This window comes from Adelges cooleyi, unplaced genomic scaffold (assembly GCF_023614345.1).
Source record: "Adelges cooleyi isolate 19-005CV unplaced genomic scaffold, UGA_ACOO_1.1 ACOO_flye_CR_arks_rails_tigmint_CR_PRNA_2, whole genome shotgun sequence".
In the NCBI taxonomy this organism is placed as follows: Eukaryota; Metazoa; Arthropoda; class Insecta; order Hemiptera; family Adelgidae; genus Adelges; species Adelges cooleyi.
This window is the reverse complement of record NW_026095860.1, coordinates 11,996,055-12,019,070: the sequence shown is the minus strand read 5'-3', so window position 1 is coordinate 12,019,070 and position 23,016 is coordinate 11,996,055. Positions and strand designations below refer to the sequence as shown.

Below are 23,016 nucleotides of genomic sequence, written 5' to 3'. Positions count from 1 at the left end.
AATAATATTTAAAGTATTTAGCTTTGAAAAATTTAATTAGTAAAAAGCAACTGTTTATTTAAACAGTAAATTTAGTGTTCTGTTCGACATGACATACTACAAACTATAAAAATACCTAATTACATAAATTTAAATGTAATAATAACAATTTAACGTTATTTAATATTGTAGTTATAAGCAAAGATTGATAAGACTATAGTTAACATAGTACAGAAGATAATAGTGTTTTTTAATTTATTTGCTCGCATAATCTAAAAAACCGTTAATTAGTATTCAAAATAATATAAATATACATACTATTTAATGATTATATTAATTTTCGATGGAATATCTAACCACAAAATTTCGAGGGCCGGATGAGTTGTGATGTCCAGTATTACATTTTTGTTGTGAAATTATCTGCTAGAGCTTCGCCCACACGAGTATTTTAGTATAAAGTGTTCTGTAAATCCATAATGAGTTAAGTCACTGAGCGATGCCTTTTGTTTTATACGTCGCATTCAAGTTTCATCTAACTCGTCTTGTGTTTTATTTAAATTCTTAAAACGTTTGTGGTTCCACTGACAATAATTTGAATATCACAATATTGTTCAATGATTTAAGTGAATGAAAACAAAATCAAACAACATAAAATTAGCCGGTACCCACTTATAGTACTTATAAAAGTAAGACAATAAAATATATTTTATTATACTAATATAATAATAAAAGCTTACATCTCTTTTGATTTCATATTTCATGCTACTCTGACCAAAATTTGTTCCATAATAGTTATAGTGTTATTTAACAGATGTTTTTCGACCATGGATCTAGATATTGAATTAGTATAAAAGTGCTAACCGTGCTAACTAAAATTTAATATAAGATATTTATAAAAGAATATTTGACATTTATAAAAACGCAAATTATATTCGTTTTAAAACATTTATTGTGTTAAAGTTTTAAAGACATGAATATTACATTTATTTTATTACTAGTTTTCTGTTAATTTTGAAATCATAATGCATGTATCCATTTGTGTGCACACATTGCCGTAGCTCAGTTAATTTTGGCCTTCAGTGGAATATCTAAAACAAAAACATATCAGTTGTACATAATATTAATCTACATCGAAAACAAAGTATAATGTAAATTTTTTTTTGTACAGAAATTAATAAACCACTTTAAATAAAAGCGGTATTCAATAATAGCCAGTTATTGAAAACAAAAAAATGTATTTTATAAATACATTTTTTTGCTTCTTAAAACATTAATCCGATTTGAGAAAACCAAAGATGGAATTATTTAATTTTAAAAATGTTATAACAAATTCTTTGCACTTAAAAGAAATTTAAAACAACTTTTTTCAATATGTTTTATTATATAGTGACACAAATAATCGAAACATTATATAATTACATTATTATTAACAAAATCAAAATGTTTGGTTGATTCAAATGCTTTAGAAAAAATAAATAGCTTTACCCTCTTAACAACAAAGTAGATTTAAAGGTTATCGTATGATAAATGTAATTAAAAAAACAAAAGTAAAGTAAAATTGAAAATAAAAAAGACCGTTTTTATAATATATTGTTTACGGTGTAAGTAAATAAATTGGTAACACAACTTATAATAGATAAATTGTTTCTTAACTTACATTTACCGGCCGCTTCCGCGTTGATACTGCCTAATGCAAGCATACATACTGCAATATATATCACACCTAATGCAATATTAATGAATTTCATTTTCCTGCTTTACTGAAAAATAAAATTTACCGTTTTATAAATTGCGTAGCAAACAGTAAATTCGGTTTTCTTGAAGTCATTTTTACAACGCCCAAGTTTTGCAGATTTTGAAGTGAGAAAACGAAATAAAAACAACCACAGTATTCAAAATATTTGAAAAAATTATGTGTAAAAATAAGATAATTTTCCGTTTTTTTTCAACTTTTCTATATTTTTTACCTATTTTGTTTTTGTTTTTATGGAGATCCCAATTAGAAATTTACATAATTTATGTACAATTTTCTTAGCCTTATAAAAGAAATACAAGATAAATTCTCAAAATTTGGGCAACGTGAAAAAAAACTACTCTTTAGATTATTAATAATATTAATAATTTTTTTCAAAAAGCTGACATTATTTTACATAAGAAACTGATTTTTTTTTTGATGAGCGAAGATACTATAAAAAAACTGGTGTCAAAACACAAATCACTTTTTACGACAGTAGCCAAAATAATGAAAATAAATTACAAAAAAAATTCAGAACATTTTTTTCATGTTGATAGACATGCAGTGTAATTTTCAAAAAAATCTACTGGAAGGAATTTACTTACCTATGATAAACGTATTATCGCAGATGAGAATGCCGTATTCAGTTTGAATTTTCGAAACTAATTATGATTCTACTATACCGTGTGCTTGTATATTTATAGCCCTTACAATTGAATAAAAAAACTTTTATGTGAAACAAATATTTATTTATGGAACACTTGTTAAAGTCGCATAATGTATAGCATTTTGTTAACGCGGGGGCGTCAATGTGATGAGTCTATAGCCCTGAACTTGAATGACTATCAATAAATCAAACCATAATAAAATAATATTTAGATAGCTGTATATTTTTTATTTTAATTTAAAAAAAAAAATCAATCCCATAAAGTATTAAAGAAACTTGTGCAGTGCTTATAAAAACGTTTAAAGAGCACAGAATGACAAACGGTTAAATAAAATGTCTTTTAGGTTTTTAAATCTGGACAATTATATACGGGTGTTCCAGCATGAAAGGTAAGTAATAGGTGATTGAACATCTGGGGGACCCCTAAATAAGCACCCCGTTTTCATTTTTTCGATAAGTCAAAAATTGAAGATTTCGACAGTTAAGCTCACCTTGAAAGAGGGGTCACATCATTTTCAGTCTTTTTCAGCCCATAACTCTTCTCTTATCATTTTTTTCTTACCTCTAGTCTCTAATCATTTATCTCTTATCACTAATATATTATTATTTATTTCTTATCTCTTATTTCTAATTATTTATCTCTAATCTCTCATAATTCATCTCTTACCAATTATTTATTTTCTTTTCTCTCTCATCAATTATGTCTTAGCATTTATCTTTTATCACTTATCATTTATTTCTGGTCTCTAATCATTTTTCTCTTATCATTTTTTGAGTTAGGGGCCAAAAAGGACTGAAAATGATGTGACCCCTCTTTTAAGGTGAGATTTTTGCACTGAATAACAAAGAATAATTTTTTTTATTTTTAAGTCATTATTTTTTTACTTAACTGTCGAAATCTTTAATTTTTTACTTATCAAAAAAATGAAAACGAGGGGCTTATTTGGGGGTCCCCCAGATGTTCAATCACCTATTACTTACCTTTCATGTTGGAACACCCTGTATAGTAATAATATTATTCAGTGCAGCAAATCCCTGTATTATTTGATTGTTGTATAAACGTATTACTTACTTATCCACAGCCATATTTTATAAAATAGATATAAATTGAAATACATTCATACTGTTTTAAGTAAACCATGAAAGGTATAAATCCATTTATTGTTGTTTGCTTCAGATGGCTAACCAAAAATTCATCCTACTAAATGATGAACTAAATAAAATTTTAAAATGATTTGATTTTCCATTATTCAATAGAGTAATATCATTTTCAACAAATATAACAAAAACTATAGTCATGGACAAGTACAACAAAAAAAACTGTATATTATTCGAGTATATCTCAAGTAAATAAATTTAAATAGTAGGTACCTATACTTATATTGTTTTAACAATGATGTGTATTTAGATATAAATCACACACAAATCTAGATTGGAACTATAAGATAACAATTTTTCGAAATTAGACTTTTTTTTTTACTAAAGAAACCCTCCAAAAAATGTGGAAAATCACACATCTGGAATCATAAATAACTATAAGTGCCGGTGAAACAATAGTGAAGTTAAATTTATGATGGGTCCTAGTAATACAAGTTGTACAAGTGTACCAAAAAGGATAGACTTGTTGATGTGTTATGCCTACGTCTAAAATTGTTACACATAAATTACAGTGGACCGAATGAGAGCGTGACCGAATAATTGCGCTCTTTTTCACTTATGACCACTTAGTAAAAATATAAAGATTTGTGCAAACACCGAGACCGTCTTGAAGTTTCGTCTTCAGTCACAGGACCATCATGGAGACTCGCGTTCGTATTGCAGCTTTCTATACCTGTTTCTGTTGGCTTTACAGGTAAAACAACAAAATACCCTATATGAAATCATTTATAGTAGCAGAGTTTTACCTATAGTTTGCTTCCCTTAAATTTCAAGTAGCTATGGTTGCCGCAAACGGCCAAAAAAAAAAACAAATACGGCCTTTTGTATTTCATTTTTTATTACTGTACTTAACCGTTTGTTTTTTTTTTCTATTTCTTCAAAGCGTCCGGGCTAACGCGATCGACTTCAGCTCGATGCCGATGACCCTGTACAATGCCACAGCTTACATAATGCGACATCAGAGGAATTCCGACATAGAATTCATAAGGTCCACCGGAAACGAAGGTAACGTTTTAAAGTGATTTGTTTTTTTATATAAACGATTAAATTCTTCAGATAATACCGCATAAAAACGTGGGGGACAGGCAAAACAGATGAACTTTGGTGTATCTATTTACAGTATACCTGTAAGAAGTACATAATTACGTTTAGGTCTTTGTTAACTGTATAAAATAACTGTTGTGTAACTCAAATTTCCAATTATTAATAACATATTCATATTCATAGTATAATAACGTCAATTTCATTTAATGATATCATCATAAATACTATATTGCACGATAATATTATAAGCCAAACACTAAAATAATTAAAGTTTTATTACATAATATATATATTTTTTTTATTACAGTTGGCTTTGATTAAGTTTTCAAAAACGATATTACCCCTTTAACGAGGTCTTATTTGCTATATTTATTTTCGACACAAAATAGTAATTAAAACACAATATATATATATAAAATAGCTGGGACCTGTTTAATATATACGTATATATAAAATATTTGCTGAATCAATTTGAGTGATCGCCATGAGATAATATTCGGTATTATAGAGTATTAAATTTCACCAGAACTCTGTAACAATATTATTTAGTTATTATATAAAACTGGCAGTCAAATACATTTATAATTTAAACCTCATATACCTGCTTCGAAAAAAGTAAATGACAATTTGACAGCAACAATCTTACCGCACTTTTTCATTATAGGGGGGGGCAAGTACGCTCTAGCCTCCCCCCTTGCCCCGGGTATACCTATAATTCATATTATGTATTGTGTACTTATTTACTTACTTAATAAAACGTATTATTATAATAATAACATACTTGGCCATTCGACATTGATTACACTTAAAATAGCTAATCCCAATAAATGTTATTATATGATGTATATTATAAATATATACATATTATATATATATATTTATAATATACATCATATATATATATATAGGTTATATATAGGGAAAAAAGGTTATAATATTTAATACTATAATTCAGTTTTTCTATTATACAATAATTATTCAATTGTTTTTCCAAAGGAAATCTCATGTCTAGGTATACATTAGTAGGGTATCATAGCCTATGGGTTTATGTAATAGGTATTTAATACAAAAGAATATATTCGGCGAACAGCGGCAGTAATTAAAAATTATTTTTAATGTCGACGGTGAAAATAAAATTAAAAAAAAAAGTTAATGTTTTAATAATCATCAACAGCTATTTGAACAACGACACGCTAGTCGTTAAACTAATTAAAAATGAATTGTACATTTAAAACGAGAGTGTACGCCAACATAAGATTAATAATTGTTGTACGTATGCAATTTCTGGAAATAATTCAATGTTTTCACTTTAATAACATCAATGATGAATGATTTTCAAAACCACACTCGGTACAAAATTGAACGACTTTTAATATTATGTTTTATTCGTTAATTGATATTTTTCAATAACGCTAAATAAATACACGAATCTGAATCATAGCAATCTGCAATAGTCACACACACCCATATAGAAGTGTCACACAAACAATACTTCATTATTCCAACAAACGCAGAAAATTAATTATTTATTTTATTAACCCGAGTATGAAATAATTCAACGACCACACGATTCCAGTTCAAATAATGCTATTGTAAATTCCATTCCATTAATATTCAATATAAATATCAATTTAAAATACAAATACCATATTGTCGGTTTGCTTCGAACGAACTGTACCGCGATAGTGAATTAAACGCATTTGAATTATTGTTCACGTTTCATTCATAACAATTTACAGTTGAACCAAATTTATATTTATCATCTTCGTTTTAAACTCATTCTGTAGCAATGTTCTAGTTAACACTGTGTACATAATATATAATATACATCTAAACATATTTAAATTGGTAGTATATCATTTATTACGGTGTAATCCGTAAACGAATTAATTTGGTCATACATTGTTAAAATGCACACAAAAATAGTACATTTTTGAAATATTTTAATAATTTTTACCAAATAAATTGACACTAAATGTATTTATATAATGTTTGGAAAGGAAACACCGTGTAACGACATAAATATCTAAAATTATATCATATAAATTATTTTTAAACCAGTAATTAAATTCTATTTTTATAATGTTTCTGTCAGACCTAAAAGTTTAGAAAATATTAACATATGCAAATTGCTGAGTAAGTAGTGTCACAGTGACAACTAGACCGCATTGACAAAACCAGAGGTACATGGTCTAGTAAGTTTTTTAATTACTTGATACATATACAAAATAATTATAACTTATTTATATTTATTAGTTTTTGGTCTTTTGAGAAATCCAACAACATATGTATACGTAGTTTGAATATTTTACACTTTTTATTAATTTTAACATTTTTCGGAGACCGTATAGTTTAACTTTTAAGACATAACTTATAAGACAAAACCAATAATTTTAAGTTCCCTTCACACTGTAGGAATGTAGTCGTATTTTGAATTTGATTTAACTACACAAAGAAGAATAGAAATGTTGGCTAAATTATAGTTTAGCTCATAGTTAATTTAAAACAATATTCTCAGTTATAGTTTTTTTATTCGGATTTTAGCTTCGATGTGGAGCTGAGAAGGTATTGTTTTGACAACAATGTATTTTTATTTTCTTGATTTTTATGTAATGACTCAAAATATATACTTTAATCGCTGGATGGATTTTTCATATATAGCGAGTCCAAAGATCAGAAATCGTAGTCGAAAGGTATTTTATTTGGTAAAAAATGCAAACAAAATTCACCCCTTCCACATTTAAATCGACAAAAAACACCCAAAATATATGTACACTTTTCTACTGAAAAATATGGCGTGCAATAACTTTTGTAAAAATAGTAGAATTAATTCCAAATTTGCAGGATATTTTCTTAGAACATATTACTAACTATATACATTTACAAATAAAAAAAGTTATCAAATATCCTTCCCCTAGAAGGGGTAGAATATTTTTCTTTATTTCACTTTTTTTAGCGCAGTTGTTAGTTTTGAGAGTAGAAGGTCTGAAAGTTAGACTGAATGTAGACCCATTGTAGAATTATAACATTTACAATTATCCCGAATTTTTTTTTAAAAGAAATTTATAAAAAGGGGAAAATTACAGATATCATTTTTTATTAAATACCTTATAGGTTGATTTACAAATTTTGTTTTTTTTAACAAGAGTCGTGTCCCGGGGAAGAAAATTTATAGCGGTTTCCCGTTGATATCCTTTATTTAAATTTAAAAAACCCGTACTTTTCCGCACTATGCTGTGATTTTTTTCTATTTTAGTGTCAGAGTTATAAAAGTTGCTTGTGCTAACTGAAAGTTGATTGATCATCCGTGCATATATTAGAAAGAGTAGGTCCTACATACACAATACATATTATGTGAAATATATTGGTTCACAGAGAACTTGGTCCTGGCCAAAAGTTTTGCACGACCGTGTATTATGTACAATATATAGTATGATATTTCCCTGTAAGCTCAGCGGACCTCGGGTCTCCGGGTAGGTCGTGTAGTGTAAGCCTTTGGAGTATGGCAAAGGACGCGATCGGGATTAATCTGACGACTGTGTGCACACTATATAATATATTTCACTGACAAAACATAATGTTGTAACGGCCGTGTTACCCGAAGCCCGTGACCGTGCACGCGCTCACGCACTTAATTATTATTATTATGTGTGTGTAACTGTGTATAGCGGCTAACGATAATGATTTTAGACTCTCTGCATGATATTATTATATTTAAAAAATGTGTTAACAGTGGACGCAGACACGGGCGAAAACATTCAAGTCGACAAGAGCCCTTTGGTGTTGACCACCGAAGTGTGCAACCCGACAAAGTGTCAGTCCGGCAACAAAATGCAGGGGCTGTGTGTGCCGGCCGAATCGTGTTTCAAAAACGGAGGACAAGCCGGCATACCGTGCAACGGGTCGACCAATCTGATTTGCTGTACATGTGAGTGCCGTGGAAAAAGGTCCAAGTATACGATACAAATATATATATATGTGTTTTTTTTAAATGTGTTTTCCTTCATCAACAAGACTTGCTGACGTGCGGCGACGTGTCCGGCGAAAAAGTCACTTACCTGCAGTCGCCCGAAGGACCCAAAATGGATTCTGGCAGTTTGGCTTGCGACTACGACGTTCTAGTCCAGAAAGACACTTGCGCGGTTCGGTAAGCAAACATACATATTATATTATTATTTTACATATTTTTCCACGGCACCATAACGACTATCTATTCGAGTTAAGTGTTATGCTAAAATTGGTCATTACTATTTATACGTGGTGTTATGGTCGGCCACCGGAAAATTTGTTTTGGGCGAAGATTGTGCACCGTAAACGCGTTATGCAAATTTAGATCAGATACATTGATCGGAATGCCGCAGTACCTATGAAACAAAAATATTAATTATATTATAATAATATGTCGTTCTAAGCGTCGACTACGAACACGTGGAGCTGGCCAGGAAAATCGGAGGCGTGTGTGACATCGACCAGGTCTACATACTCAACTCCAACGACGGCCCTACCACAGGACAATGCGGACCTTTGACCGGCTACAGCAGTAAGTATATATATTTGCTATAATACATCTTTCATCCCCCAATCGAGTTAACGTTGTTCAATAAACGTTTTCTTTCAGCCGTTGTAGCAGTTAAACCGAATCAAGTGAAACCGCTAAAAATCGCACTAGTCGTCCAAAGTGAACCGGCCAACTTTTGGCTAATAAAAGTGTCGCAGATAGGATGCTCCGAAATTCAACCGTTCAAAGGTAATACCGTCAATATTCGCGATGACATAAGTCAGGCATTATACTATATATTGCGGTGGTAAACGCAATATTTGTCGAGAAAAAGCAAATTAAATTTACTTTGAGGGAGGACAATAGTAGTTGTTCAAATCGAATTATTAACTTTTATAGTGGTCTTTGGACACGGTTTGTTATCTTTCCATTTGTATTTGTACATCAGACTTGACCGGCAGGTATTATAATCCAGTCATGTTGTTATCGATTACACATTTTGACATGATTGGTAAACCCAAACTGACAGGCTAATGAAATTGCGCTTTACACTAGGAGAGAACATACCGGCGGCCAATACATCCAACGCGTTGACTTGTGTTGAAGTTTGTTGAATTTGCCTCTAAATTTAATCCTTGTACAATATCGTTACTGTGATTTATGATTCCCAGGCATTTGCACAATAAACCAAACGGCCCGGAAACTCGCAGACGCATTCCCTGGAGATTAACGTTAGCAGAATTATTATTTCCTAACCGATTTCACCGCCCGTCCCCGCTCAGGTTATTGCTCGCGTTTAACCGTAAAACCAGCTGCGGTGGTGGTTGTGTTGTATTCTAAAAATAGGACGTCATCTCACTTTTTTTTGTGCCCAAAGTACATGAACTAATTTAACGCAGTATCCTTTTACTTTGCTGGGTTCTAAATGTCAGGTGCAGTAAAATTATTTTACGGTTCTACTATTGAAATACTTCAAAAAACAACGAAAAATACAGTCGAAGGTTCATTACGTTAGCCCGCAATCATATCTCTATTATTTCTGTTGTCAACATGCCTTTTTCTCACTTCATACTTGACCAAAATCGATAAACCAAGTACCGTTTTAAAGATTAAGTTCCTCGCTTCTGACGAACTGTTAACTCACAATTGTACATTGTATAATCTTCTTCTTCTTCATCATCTTCGCCTTACACTCTCAACTACATGGGATCGGCCACCCTACTCCTACACCTCCATAGAGCTCGATCGCCTACTTGTCGTTCAATCACCCTAGCTATTCTTATATCACTCTCTATTCCGGTTATCCATCTTTTTTTCGGTCTTCCTCTTTCTCTATACATTCATCTTCATTACAACTCTCACATTACCGAACCATCTCAACCTATTTTCTCTTATTTTTCTCACAATCGTTGCAACTGCTAGACTCCCCTGATATATTTATTTCTTATTTTCTATCCTCCATAGTCACCACTCATCCATCTTAGTATTCTCATCTCCGCTACACTCATTCTCTGTTCAGTTTTCTTGTCTACTGTAGTCTAAAACTTATCTTTAAACCTTATAGGCAACCTCCTGTCACACAAAACACCTGACGCTCCTCTCCGCTCCATCCACAATTTACCCATATATATTTCACGTCCTCCTCATACCCGCCATTGTTTTGTACTATTAATCCTAAGTACTTGAATCTATCAACCTCACACACTTCATCATCACCCATCTACGTTACCTGTCTTGCCCCAATAACTTTTTCCAAAATCAAACAAGATTGCCATTGTTTTACTCCTACTAATCCTCAGACCTTTCCCTTCAATCACTTTTCTCCACTGTTCATACTTTCGCGGATTGAAGTTAAAAATTGAAAACACGGTTTTGTTTTTCAGAAGCGGTCGATTGTGGAATGTCTAGTGACGACTCTTCGCACCTAACCCCGTCGCCCAGCCGTTGCGACGACGAAGACATTGGAATTGGTGGAGATTCGAGGCACCAACGTTCAGCTTCGACCGGCGACGTCTGGTGGAGTTATCCCGAGCCCATATTGAACACTTACTATTACCAGAGCACCAAAGCTCATATGCGACAAGAGCACAACGGCGGCAATGTTTTCCACCACAACCGCAGGATCATCGGTGGGGCCGATGCGGAGATGGGCGAATACCCGTGGCTGGCGGCCATCGCCTTGGACGGGTTGTTCTTCTGTGGCGGAGCTCTCATCAACGACAGATTCGTGCTGACCGCCGCCCATTGCGTTATGACGTTAGTACTTAAAATTTCATATTATCCCTTGAAGGAAAAACATTGGATCATGAATATGTCTTATGGTACACCAGCTATTAGAAGACATCTTAATATAACTGATAAACCGCGCCAATTTCCCTCCTATCTATCATCTCCTACCCTTCTCACAATTTGTCACTGGCCTCTTATTGTCTGTCTCGTATCAGAAGCCAATATCAGCTGTCATTTATCGCTAATCCTTTATCAGCTGTTTCTTATCACTATCGGGAAGGTTAGGTTTACCTCATGACGAAAATTTTCATCAAACCTTCATCCATTAGACATATTCATGTCAATATATCTCTCCAGACTCCAGTTTTAGCATACTTCCAGCTTGGACTACAAGGGGGACAGGAGATTAGCTGACTTTGTGTATCTCATCAGTTCTCCAGAGATTATAAATTTACTCTTATCAACATACTAACCCTCATTGTCCTTTCCCCATTCCCTCCTCATGGGACGTCACTGTAACACATTTTTCTACAATGTTTTTTCGGAGGTATTCTTTTTACCAGACAAAAATAATTGATAAATTGCTATGACTGACAAAACAAAAAATACGAACTCACCCTAACTCTTTCAGGTTCACTTGTCTTATGTATAGGACACTAGGGATGTGTTTTATATTTTTTTCTTGGGGTGTCTAATGGAAATTGAATGGTGCGATCAACATACTATAAAAAGCGGCTCGTTATTTCCTACGGAAACATGATAACAACTTCTATTTATCATAATCTTTTTGACTGAGAAATTTAAAAAATGAAAACACATTTTTATCGTGCAAGTTTGTTCTTAACATCATTTTGTCAAAAAAAAAAGTAAAAATACTAAAAATAAGTGTTCATTGCTATGCTACCCGTGACGCAAAATGATAAAAAGTTAAATATAATTTCATCATTGATAATATAAGTAAACAGACTTATTCCTCTTTAGTCTTTTCAATCGGATGTATTCCTATTCAAGTAAACTTTTACATTTGTCGTAAGAAACTAAAAAAGTCTTGGAAAATCCGCAGTACAGTGAACTGTAAATGTCTTACTCGTTTTTTTTTATAGATAGTAAGCTGTGCACTTTCAAAAGAATTGAAAAAAATACTTCATTCGAATATCTTAGCTTCGACGAGGAGTTGAGAAAGTATTAGTTTTACAATAACGTGTGTTGTTTGTTATTTTTTTGTATCTGTAAAGCCTATAACTATTTTTAAGTTTTACAAGTTGATCTCTATTTTGCTTTGTCTGGAAAGTTAAGAAAATTGAACTACTGCCTGCTTGCTTTATTCCCGGGCCCGCGTGTGCCCATTATAATGTGGTAGAAGTAAGAGCAGAGAGAAATGGCTTTTTAAAACCCCGGCATGCAAAGTTCGAGCCTCGGTGCTTGCAGAACAAGTTTGCCAAGTTCAAAGTTACCGGCAGAGTATGATTGCCAACCGGTGTGTGTGTGTATTCCAAACACATGCGGTACACAATTTTATGACTCAAACGTACGATTAGCGGTATTAACCGTTAACCGGGTAATGTTGCCAAGTCACAAAAAGTAATGGCACGGCCGTCGTCGGCTGTTTATGTAATAAAGCGCCTTTGGCAAAGAGCTACATCTTAATTTTTACTACGATCAACGTCGAATGGTGAGGCCACTAAAAACGTTTAATTTCGGACGTCTTATACAGCAAGTGTCATGTACAGCTAGGAAGACATTGCTCCTGAAATATGTATATTAACCGGCGCAGGCCAGCAGAATGTATACAACACATAGTATAAACAGAGTTTGGGAACACCGTTTGTAAGCGTTTAAAATAGGTTTTCTTAGGCACCGAGTGAAGTTTAATTAGATTTGGTTAAAAATGAAATTCAACACGAGAACCAATTTCCGACCAGAACTCCGGTTTGAATTACTAGTTTGGTTTTATTTTTGTTTTACTATACATAAAAAAAAGTTCTGACGAAGGGTAAATAAAAAATATAACAAACGACTGTCGAATCAGACATTTTTTTTAATTTAAACAAATAAATCCCTACGCAAACAGTTATAATTATTAGCTCCATAACAAGTGGACAGGAGGGTAAAAATATCAGACTTAATTTTCTTTTTTTTTTGTATACAATGTTTGTTCTTGTAAATAGTAAGTCTGTGCAAATCGTCGACAGATTCTTCGATTTCTAATTTGACTACTAAGTTATTTATAGATTTATTCTCCAATGAAATCCATTTACTTATACACTTACACTCAACAGCCATATCGTTATCTTCGCATTATTATGAACTATGTTCAACCATATCTGACCTTCATCTCTTTTATTTCTATACAACCACATTTACATAATATGCCTGAACCACTTAAATTTATTCTCTGGCATTTTCTCCACGACAGATGCCAAATCACAAGTTCCCTCTCATGCATTAATTCCTTATTTGATCGAATAAAGTCATACCACACATCTTCTTCTTTAGAACACAGTAATGTTCTTTTTTAATTGATTATCCACATTCTAAATTGTGGAACACAGGTTGACCTCACAGTAAATTTTATTTGCTAAAAATAATATTAATAGTAGTAGTAATGTATTAATAATAGTGTTTCGCGGTTGAATGTGTTTCTTTTGTGTTCAAAACTCAAAAGTATTTTTGAGTTTTGAACAAAATTAATCATTTCAAATGAACCAAAACAAAATAACTGGAATTTCTTTTTGTAAAAAAAAAATAATTCTTTCTAATTTTATATTGAAAACAATTTTTCTCAGAGTAAAAGTTTCGCATCCTCCGCTTTGTTGACTATAAAATGTCCATTAAAATCAAATGATTCGCAAAAAGTTTCAACAACAATACTTGAATTTTGTCGTTGGCTAAACTCTACTTAGTTGTGGGGTGCCTTTTTTTTAATATATCCGACGCGTACGATTCATCGTGGAGACCTTTATAACCAAGTCATAAGACAAATGGGCTTTTAAGTAGAGTGTAATTGACATGATTTCAGTCACGTCAATGTGTTATTTCATTACACGGAAACCCTGTAGGAACGTTTTTTTGTAAATTGAATGTTTTCTGCATTTGCTACATAAAGAAAAAAGAAATCAACTGGAAAAAATCAATAACACATTCGGTGTACAATGAAAACGATATAAAAAAAATGTAAAACGAAAAAAACTCAATTGGATTCTATTAAATTTGAACTCTATTCGAGAGTATTTATGAAATACAATATTCGCATACCGTTCGAACAGCGTGTAACGTAGAATAAAGAATTTCATTATTTTTTATGTTCCAAAAGATATTTCAAAAACGCATTCATGCTCCACAAACGTTACCATAATTTGATTTATTCGCTATAAAAGTACAGTATAAACAGCTGGGTACAGTAAACATTTGAATACAAACATCTTTCATTTTAATATGCATTATTATAATAAAAAGCGCCGCTTTGTTGTACATAATATTCGATAAAGTATATACAGATCATATTATTTTAATAATTTGGAAAAAAACAACTGCTTGGTCTTTTCTAACAAACACAACACTGTAAAAATTAAAGTCTTAACAAACCGAGAAATTATTTTCAACGGTGTTCATTCGGAGTGTTCTAACCGATATCGCGATTCTCCTCTTAATTAGTTAACAAGTAAATTAAATTAAATATAAAATACTTACCATAGCCTTACAACATATATATACACTATCGTTTGACATTTAAAACATCTAATTAGTAACAGCTACCAATTACGTTGTAGGGGAAGCCATGTGACCGTAACAGTTCCCCCCTCATTGTCCCTACATATATATATAAATATTTATTTATTGTGATAAATAAGATTAATTTAAAAAAATGCAAACTTGGTTTTTTCCATACTTTTAAAATTACAAAGACTATTATGATTTTTATAAATGCAATATTGAAAAGAATATTTTCAAGATGTATTTAGTATTTTTTTAATTGTACCCGCAATGATGCCGGATGTTTTATTAAAGAAGTATACAATACTAAAGAAGTATAATATTATACAAAGTAATCATTCAACTTCAAGGTAACCGAAACCCGGCGAAAAGTTTTTGTCTTTTGTTTTAAGATTGGCAAAAACGCTAAGTGCGTTTAACCGTAAAGGTTTATTCTTTTTTTCGAATCCGCCCTCTGATGAAATATTAATGAAGGCACTTACCCTGGGCGGGGCATCGCGCCTCCGATAGAATAATTTATATATTATTATTATTATTACAAATATTAATTAAAAACAATTATGTCTGAGGCAAATTTAAACATGTATCTGATATGCAGCAAAAACGGTTGGAATTCACATTTTGACTTTTTAACTAACGTGTACACACAACTTACAGAACGGTTGGAAAAAATGGAAATTCAAAACCTTTTGCCGTAAATTATGTACATCTGCTGTAGTTTATTTATTTTAAAAAATTCCACTCACTGTACCTTCTCCATTTGGATTTTTATATTTGTTGCCTGACGACGGGCTAACCTCGAACATCATCTCATAAATATATATATGTATAATAAAAAACGGCGAACCATCACACTCTTTGTCAAGTCAGAGCTGTCGTTTTGAAACATTTTCCAAATTAAAATGCATCGGCGGCATTATAGTACGTTCATGTAATATTTATTTATTCTTTTTTTTTTGCTCAGAGACTAAAACAGATATTGCACAAACATACATACATATATTATTATTTTTATACATGGATGTATTATAAGACTGATGCATAATATATTACATGAATTTTACAAAGTAGGTACCAACGTATTTTAACTTTGAAAGCTAATGGTTTTACAGTGTTATTTTTTCTGTCCCCCCCCCCTTTAACTAGTCGGCCGAGATTTTCACATATTATACAGAGTAAACCTTTTAACCCAAGAATCTTTCATTGTCTTTGGAAATAATTACAATCTTGTAGACTTTTTTTTTTGGGCACGTTTTAGTTCCAAAGCTCTATCAAGTTTTGAAACTTATATATGTATTTACGGTGTATACTTCACTATCTTTTTTCACTAAAGAATAATTTACCAAAAATGTTGACTGAGTGATTAACCACTGTTGAATAATTATTTTTTAAGTTATTAAAGTTTAATGTTTTGAAAGAGTAGAGTGTTTTATTGTTTTTATCTGCGCGCGTTACTCGACCGCACTTAAGCGCTTCTCCGGTTTTTAATTTTTATCTTGAATAACCTTAAAAGTAATTAATCCAAAATAGTTATTGACCAGTCAAAGTTGTCAGAAAATTACCATACACATTTGATTAAATATATAAACGTTTTGAGATAAATTTCAAAAGTTAGAACTCTGGAAAAAAAACAAAAAAGGTAAATATTTAATTGTAATTTTTATAATATTGTTAAGTATCATTAACTAAAATGTCTTTAAAAATAAAAACTAGAAAATTGAATTAATTTTCAAAGAAAATTTGTGCCTTACGGTAAATGGATCATCGTGGAAGACCTATGTCTTAAAAATCATATTATACTTAGTGAATACTAATACAAGATACAGCTATGGACAGAGTTTGAAAAATGTTTATTCGAAAAACGTTCAAACCCAATTGTGGGCAGTTTCAATCTTATCATTAGCTGTACCGACTAATACTATTTATATAAAGTATGTACAGTTTGTGTAAATGTTTTAAATACTCAAAAAGTATACAAACAGATTTTAATTAAGCCGTTTTTCTTAAAAGCGAATTGTAATGTATATATTTTGTGGAATACACTAATTCATTTAGATATTATATTTCCACTTTACTGTTAGGTAAAGTTTGTTGTAAGTTTTTTATTTTGAAATTATGTAAGTTAACGGACATTTCTTAGTTAACTGACTTTCTTAGTAATAATTTAATTTTGGCCTTTGACTACATGTATATACATAGCTACAACTGAAAGTTTATATACAATATTGAATCACTATGTACCCGCGGTAGGTCTTTTATTTCCAAATTATTAACAATTCGTTTAAGTTGGACAATTTATGCAAAATTAATAAAAAAGTTTTATTTTGCATACAGGCCATACCACTTGTTTCTGTCTGCTTAAACTTTTAAACGGCATATAATGACAGGCTGATATTTTTAGAAAATATATTTCAGAAATAAATTAATATTGGTGTCACGCGATAAGGCAGAAATATTGAATAACTTTGGTCGAGATAAGATGCTATTGTACAGGAGTTGCACTTCTATTTTGTTACCTCCTTTTTATTCTTACATAAATAATTTATCTTCCATTATAACTTAAATGAAATTATCCTCCAAAATCAAAGTATTAACTAGTATTAAAATTTATAATACATTTTAAATAACATATTCGCAAGTCATACGATTAAATTTAAAGTTTATTTAAATAATTATTAGTGATTAATGTCTTATTAAAAAATGTTTCATTTTTTTTTTTACTTTTACCTACAATTAGTTTTTATCCTTCGACGAAACTGACTAAACAGTTTTTACAAAAAATGTAAAAATAATTATTAGAGGTAGAAATTATTTAATGAAGAGCTGATACGGCTTACTACAACGCCTTTTTTTTATACCTACTGCGTTACGATTCGCTTTAAATAGTTAGCTCTTAGTACTTAATTTATTTACTTAAGTACTTCATTTTTGTTTAGTAACACATTACACAGTAAATTAAATGCGTACATTTACTTTTAAAGAATGAGCGCAGAGCTCTGAACGTCTTAAATTCATAATTCAAAAATCATAATTTACAACTTTAGCTACATTCGTTTAATACAAACGGAAACTTCAATTGACGTTTATAGAATTGAAATCAATTTTATATGCTCCTGAAGTTTTGTTTTGGCTCAGTAGATTTGGTAGTGTGTTATGGATTCCTTACCTTTTAGTTTTGTCAAGCCAACTGCGACGGTTCGGATGACAAGCTAAATAGGGTTTGTTTTACAAAAGACAATATGGTAACGCTAAAACTGAATTATTAATTAGAAGCTATACATTGAAAGACATTGTATCTTGAACACGGTCTCTTCCTCTCAACCTTTCCATCCTTTTCATAGCCATAAGACATATTCATGTTAAGTTGAGTTTTTTTAAGAGTTTCTGTGGGAATATCAGTCAAATTTGGCGGAAACGCCAAAGACAAAATATACTAATCATAACTGTTATTATTTTTTTTTTGTACAGGAGAGACACACCCGTCGAAAGCTTAATGATACACTTGGGCGACTACGACTTGACTTCGGACAACGAGACGGATCACCAGGTGCGTTCGGTCTCCCAAGTGATTTTCCATTCCCATTTCCATCCGTTCCTGTTGGCCAACGACATTGCTCTTCTGCGGCTCGACAGACCCGTAGAAATGGGAATCACCGTGCAACCCGTATGCATAAACGGAGGCGGTGAGTCAACAATATTGCAAATATAAAGAAAACAAATTTGTTTTACTCCGTCCAAGGAAAATGCTACTTATTAACAAACTCGAACGCCTTTAGCGAGCAAAATTGGAATAATTTTTTACCATTTTTGCCAGAAATAGTATTAGAGAGTGCGGTATTTTAAAGGTTAAAAACAAAATATGTCAGCTTTTGAAACTTTTTACCATATTACAATGCGTTTTATTTGTTTTGCATATGATTTTTTTATTTATAAAAATAATGTTTATGTACCCTAAGGCGATTCGTACGTGGGACAAAAAGGTTCGGTGATCGGATGGGGAATCACGTCGTTCCCAATGGGCGATCCCAGCCCAATACTTCAGAAGCTCACCGTCGAAGTACTGTCCAACTTCCAATGCGCTCGGCTTATCGGCGACCACGTGGGACTGGGAATGTTGTGCGCCGCGGCTCCTTCTCTGCAGGGGACTTGTTTCGTATGTATATTACTAACAATAAGACATTCAAAGTATACAAATAGAAAAGCATTTGTAAAACATCGAATACAAATGCAAAAAACACGAAATAATATTTTGTTTTATTTGTAACGAACGGAAAACAACTTTAAACGTGGTAAGTATTAAAAAAAAATAAAACGCGCCAGATATTTTCTACATATTATAATGAGGGCAAAACGTCTAACTCGTTGTTGTACCGTGTAATGATTAAAATGAAAATAAAAGCTCGACACGAACGACGAACAAGTAAAACCCAAAATAATAATAGCAGATTTTTTTTTCTTACGGATGTCCGGAAGTAGGTACTTACAAAGTCACGGGCTCGACTTAAGCACATACTTTAATCGGGTAAGTTTACCGCGCTAACCGTCAACAGTGTCGTCGTCCCGCCGTGTTTTCTCTGTAATAGTGTGTAAGTAAATAAAATAAAGTAAAAACTTTACAAACAACGCATATTTGCTAAGCCTTTTTTCCCGTACAATGCCCGTTGCATAATATAATATGCAAATTGCAACGTACAAGTTGTTTAAACGCACTCTCAGTGTTTAAGGGAGAGTGTACAATTCTGTACCAATGTGAAAAAAAGTCACTTGTTTAGCGTTTATTTTCAACCTAAGCTTGAAACATGTTAAAAAAACGAATTTTATGAAACAAAAAGAGACTTGTTGCCGTACTTGCTGCCAACGCATGTTGGGCATCGCTGAGTGTATATTATATTATATACTCTACACAACACGAAGCGTTTATATCATTATTAAACACACATTACACAACTTAGGCAAGCCCGAGAGATTAAAGTTTTACGGGTATTTCAGCGGCATAATACTGCAGTATTTATAATTAACCGTATACAGTATACCTTCGTCGTCGTAATTATTTTTTTATTATTGAGTTTTCCACGCTCTTACCTAGAGTATCAAGCGCCATAACTCTGAACACGTGCCGTCTCGGTTCGGTGTTTCCAAATATAGTTAAGAAAAAAACAAATTTTATTATCTCCTTAAAACTGTACAGCTCACCACAACCCAAAGTCGTTATTTCTCTTAGTACAACCACATAGTAACAATACAATACAACCAGTAAAAGTAAACTTGTAACGTGCACAAACCATCATGTCTTAAAGTATAACGTGCTTATCCTAATTTCAAGGTACAGTGATTTTTTAAATGGAACAATAATGGAAGCTAAACAAGTTTCTTATAGAACGCCTACATTGTATTTAACGATACAAACAATTGTATTTTTTTAATATTTAGCCACCAAATATTATCTTAAGGGGCAATCGTTTAAAGTCTAATAACAACAAGGATAATTTAATTATCTACCGAGAGCAGAATGATGTAATAAAAATAATGACTGGCCGATAACCAGTGAAGAGTAAATTTAATTACATTACGGTCTACCTCGACTCCGGCTTATACCATTAAAATATGCTAATGACTCAAGAAATATTTATTCAAAACTGATTATCGACCAATTAATTGTTTTCATCCCATCGTTTTGCTCTTGATAGGTAAATTTAATCACACAAGTGGCTCTTTTTTTACTTTTTATTATCATAAAATGTAGTACAGATTTTATTTGAGCATTTTTTTTAGCCAAAACAATATTATTTTTTAGGAAAAAATTACTGCAACTTAAATGAATAATCCTGTATATTCAAATATATACATAGACATATTGGATTGTTTACAGGGTGACAGCGGGGGTCCTTTGACAATGCAACGTGACACGGGACAAAACGTTTTGATCGGTGTGGTCAGCTACGGTGTGACAGGATGTGCCATACGGCCGGCGTTTCCGGATTTGTATACAAGAATATCCGAATACACCAAATGGATTGACGTGAGCTTATCAATGTGATTTTTTTTTTAAGTGTACTTATTTATGATACTAACACTTTATTGTAATATATATATAAACATATGTTGCCCAATAATAGTTCTTATATTTATACCCTCTGTATATGAATTGTTATTTATCAACTATGTATCGTTGAAATAATTGTAATAACCATAATATTGTAAAACATCTTGTTTTTATACCTATAACTGTTATATTTCTAAATCCAAAAAAATAGAAATGTATACACTACAGATGTATACAAAATCCCGAGAGAAAACGAGATAACGCGCAAAGGTCATAACATCAAAAGTGGCTTGTTTAGGAAGGGGAGGGGGAGGGGAAAGTCGCCTCGGGTTAACGCTTTTGTATAAGCAAGAGTAGCAACTATGTTAGCTATTGTAAATCATAGCGACTCAATTCGATTACTATCTGCTGTTTCTAAAAAAAATAAGCTAGACTATTTTTTTTTTTTGTAATTTCTAAATGTAGTTTTACAATTAGTACATATGCAATAACAAATAAATTGGTGATAAATGGGTGAATCGCTTTTCCAGAAAAAAAGGGTAACATTTATTTATGAACCTAGGCCAGAAAATTCCTCAACTCTGGCTGATTACTTCAAAGTATTTGGGGAAGTATAGGGGGTGAAAATAACAGAACTGAAGTAATGGACGGATACTACCTCGCTTTTCTCTCTTATTCCAAGAAACGTTCATTGCTAGATTAATCGCTCTGAATTCTAATTAAAGTGAAGTTTGTGGTAGACACTTCAAAAGCATCTACTAACCAGCGCATATTAATGACACTACATGTCATTTCCACATGGTTGTTGATATTTGATTAAGGTAAAATTCGATGTTAATTTAAGTCAATGGGAGTCCGTTTGCCGTCGAGAAGTTTGAGTGTATTATCTCTGACAGTATCTTAGAATTTCAGAGAAATTCAACAGCAATGTCAACAATAAAGCAAAGCGAGGTACTGAGATTATAAAATATAATAATATACTGATTTGGCTGTATTAAAAAATATATTATCGTACACGCCCAGATATATATATTTTTTCAGTAAATATTATAATATCGTGAACAGTTTAAAGGAAAATATTCTTGTCTGGAAACCACTTTGAAACCATTTTAGTCACCAGCATTAAAGTGTCACTGTCACGAACAGGTTCATGGTCATAAAACTACATGTCATTTGCATTTTATACTCCTTTCGACTAACGACGTACCACCCAGTGCCGTAATATACTATGCAGGTAAAATTAACTTACATTAATTATGCATGTTTTGAAGTCAATGCTTAGTGTAACGAGCATTTGAGCTAATGAAATTCGCGTATTCATCAAGTCAATTTAACTCAACTGTTTTTAACGAATTGATTCGCAAACAAACTTGTTCGACGTTTATAATAACGGTTATAAATATTTTAAATTTTAATTGCTCATAGTTTCGTGTAAATAAGGGACAAGTAGGTATAGAAATAAATTGTGAGTTTTGTATCCAAATTGCATAACCGGAGTGCCGTCACACTGCTAACGTTTTGGGGGCAGAGTTTGGTCATTATTCACTTTTTAATTGAATAAAATATACTTTCAATAATATATGTTGATTATTTTTCGTATTATAATAAGCAATTTATATTGGTCGGCGTTTGTATATTATAACAACATAGTTTTAAAAATAAGTAATATCCAAAGTTGTTTTTTATTTGTCAAAATGTATACTTGTAATTAAAAATAAGCTGAATTTTAAATACTTATTTATTTAAAAACATTTGTATGAGTTAAGTAAACATAGGGGAATAAATCATAACATTTTTTTTTTTTTATAAAACTTTTATAATCAACATAATCAACAAAAATGTCAATTCAAATTTGTTTCACACCCACAGTGGTTGGTAAGTATACTATAAAGTGTAGATACAAACGATAATAATTGTTTGTCGATAATAGCGAATCGTTTTCATTTAGT

At 31.7% G+C, this 23,016-nt stretch overlaps 1 protein-coding gene across 1 annotated transcript; it reads left to right on the top strand.

The window, feature by feature from the left end:
- The first annotated feature begins 82 nt into the window (after positions 1–82).
- LOC126833864 (serine protease filzig-like) lies at positions 83–21,061 on the top strand. The gene is made up of 11 exons (XM_050565423.1): positions 83–665; positions 4,052–4,233; positions 4,423–4,544; positions 8,317–8,511; positions 8,598–8,730; positions 8,996–9,123; positions 9,202–9,330; positions 10,965–11,337; positions 18,493–18,707; positions 18,981–19,177; positions 20,894–21,061. Exons 2-11 carry the CDS (start codon positions 4,178–4,180, stop codon positions 21,059–21,061), a joined length of 1,716 nt encoding a protein of 571 aa, XP_050421380.1. The 5' UTR covers positions 83–665; positions 4,052–4,177.
- The last annotated feature ends 1,955 nt before the right edge of the window (positions 21,062–23,016 follow it).

Excerpts from the sequence above, each read along its gene's own strand:
- LOC126833864 (XM_050565423.1), top strand. The coding sequence starts at position 4,178 with ATGGAGACTCGCGTTCGTATTGCAGCTTTCTATACCTGTTTCTGTTGG. Across the intron at positions 4,234-4,422 it reads TGTTTCTGTTGGCTTTACAG|CGTCCGGGCTAACGCGATCG; the intron begins GTAAAACAACAA and ends ATTTCTTCAAAG. Across the intron at positions 19,178-20,893 it reads CTCTGCAGGGGACTTGTTTC|GGTGACAGCGGGGGTCCTTT; the intron begins GTATGTATATTA and ends GATTGTTTACAG.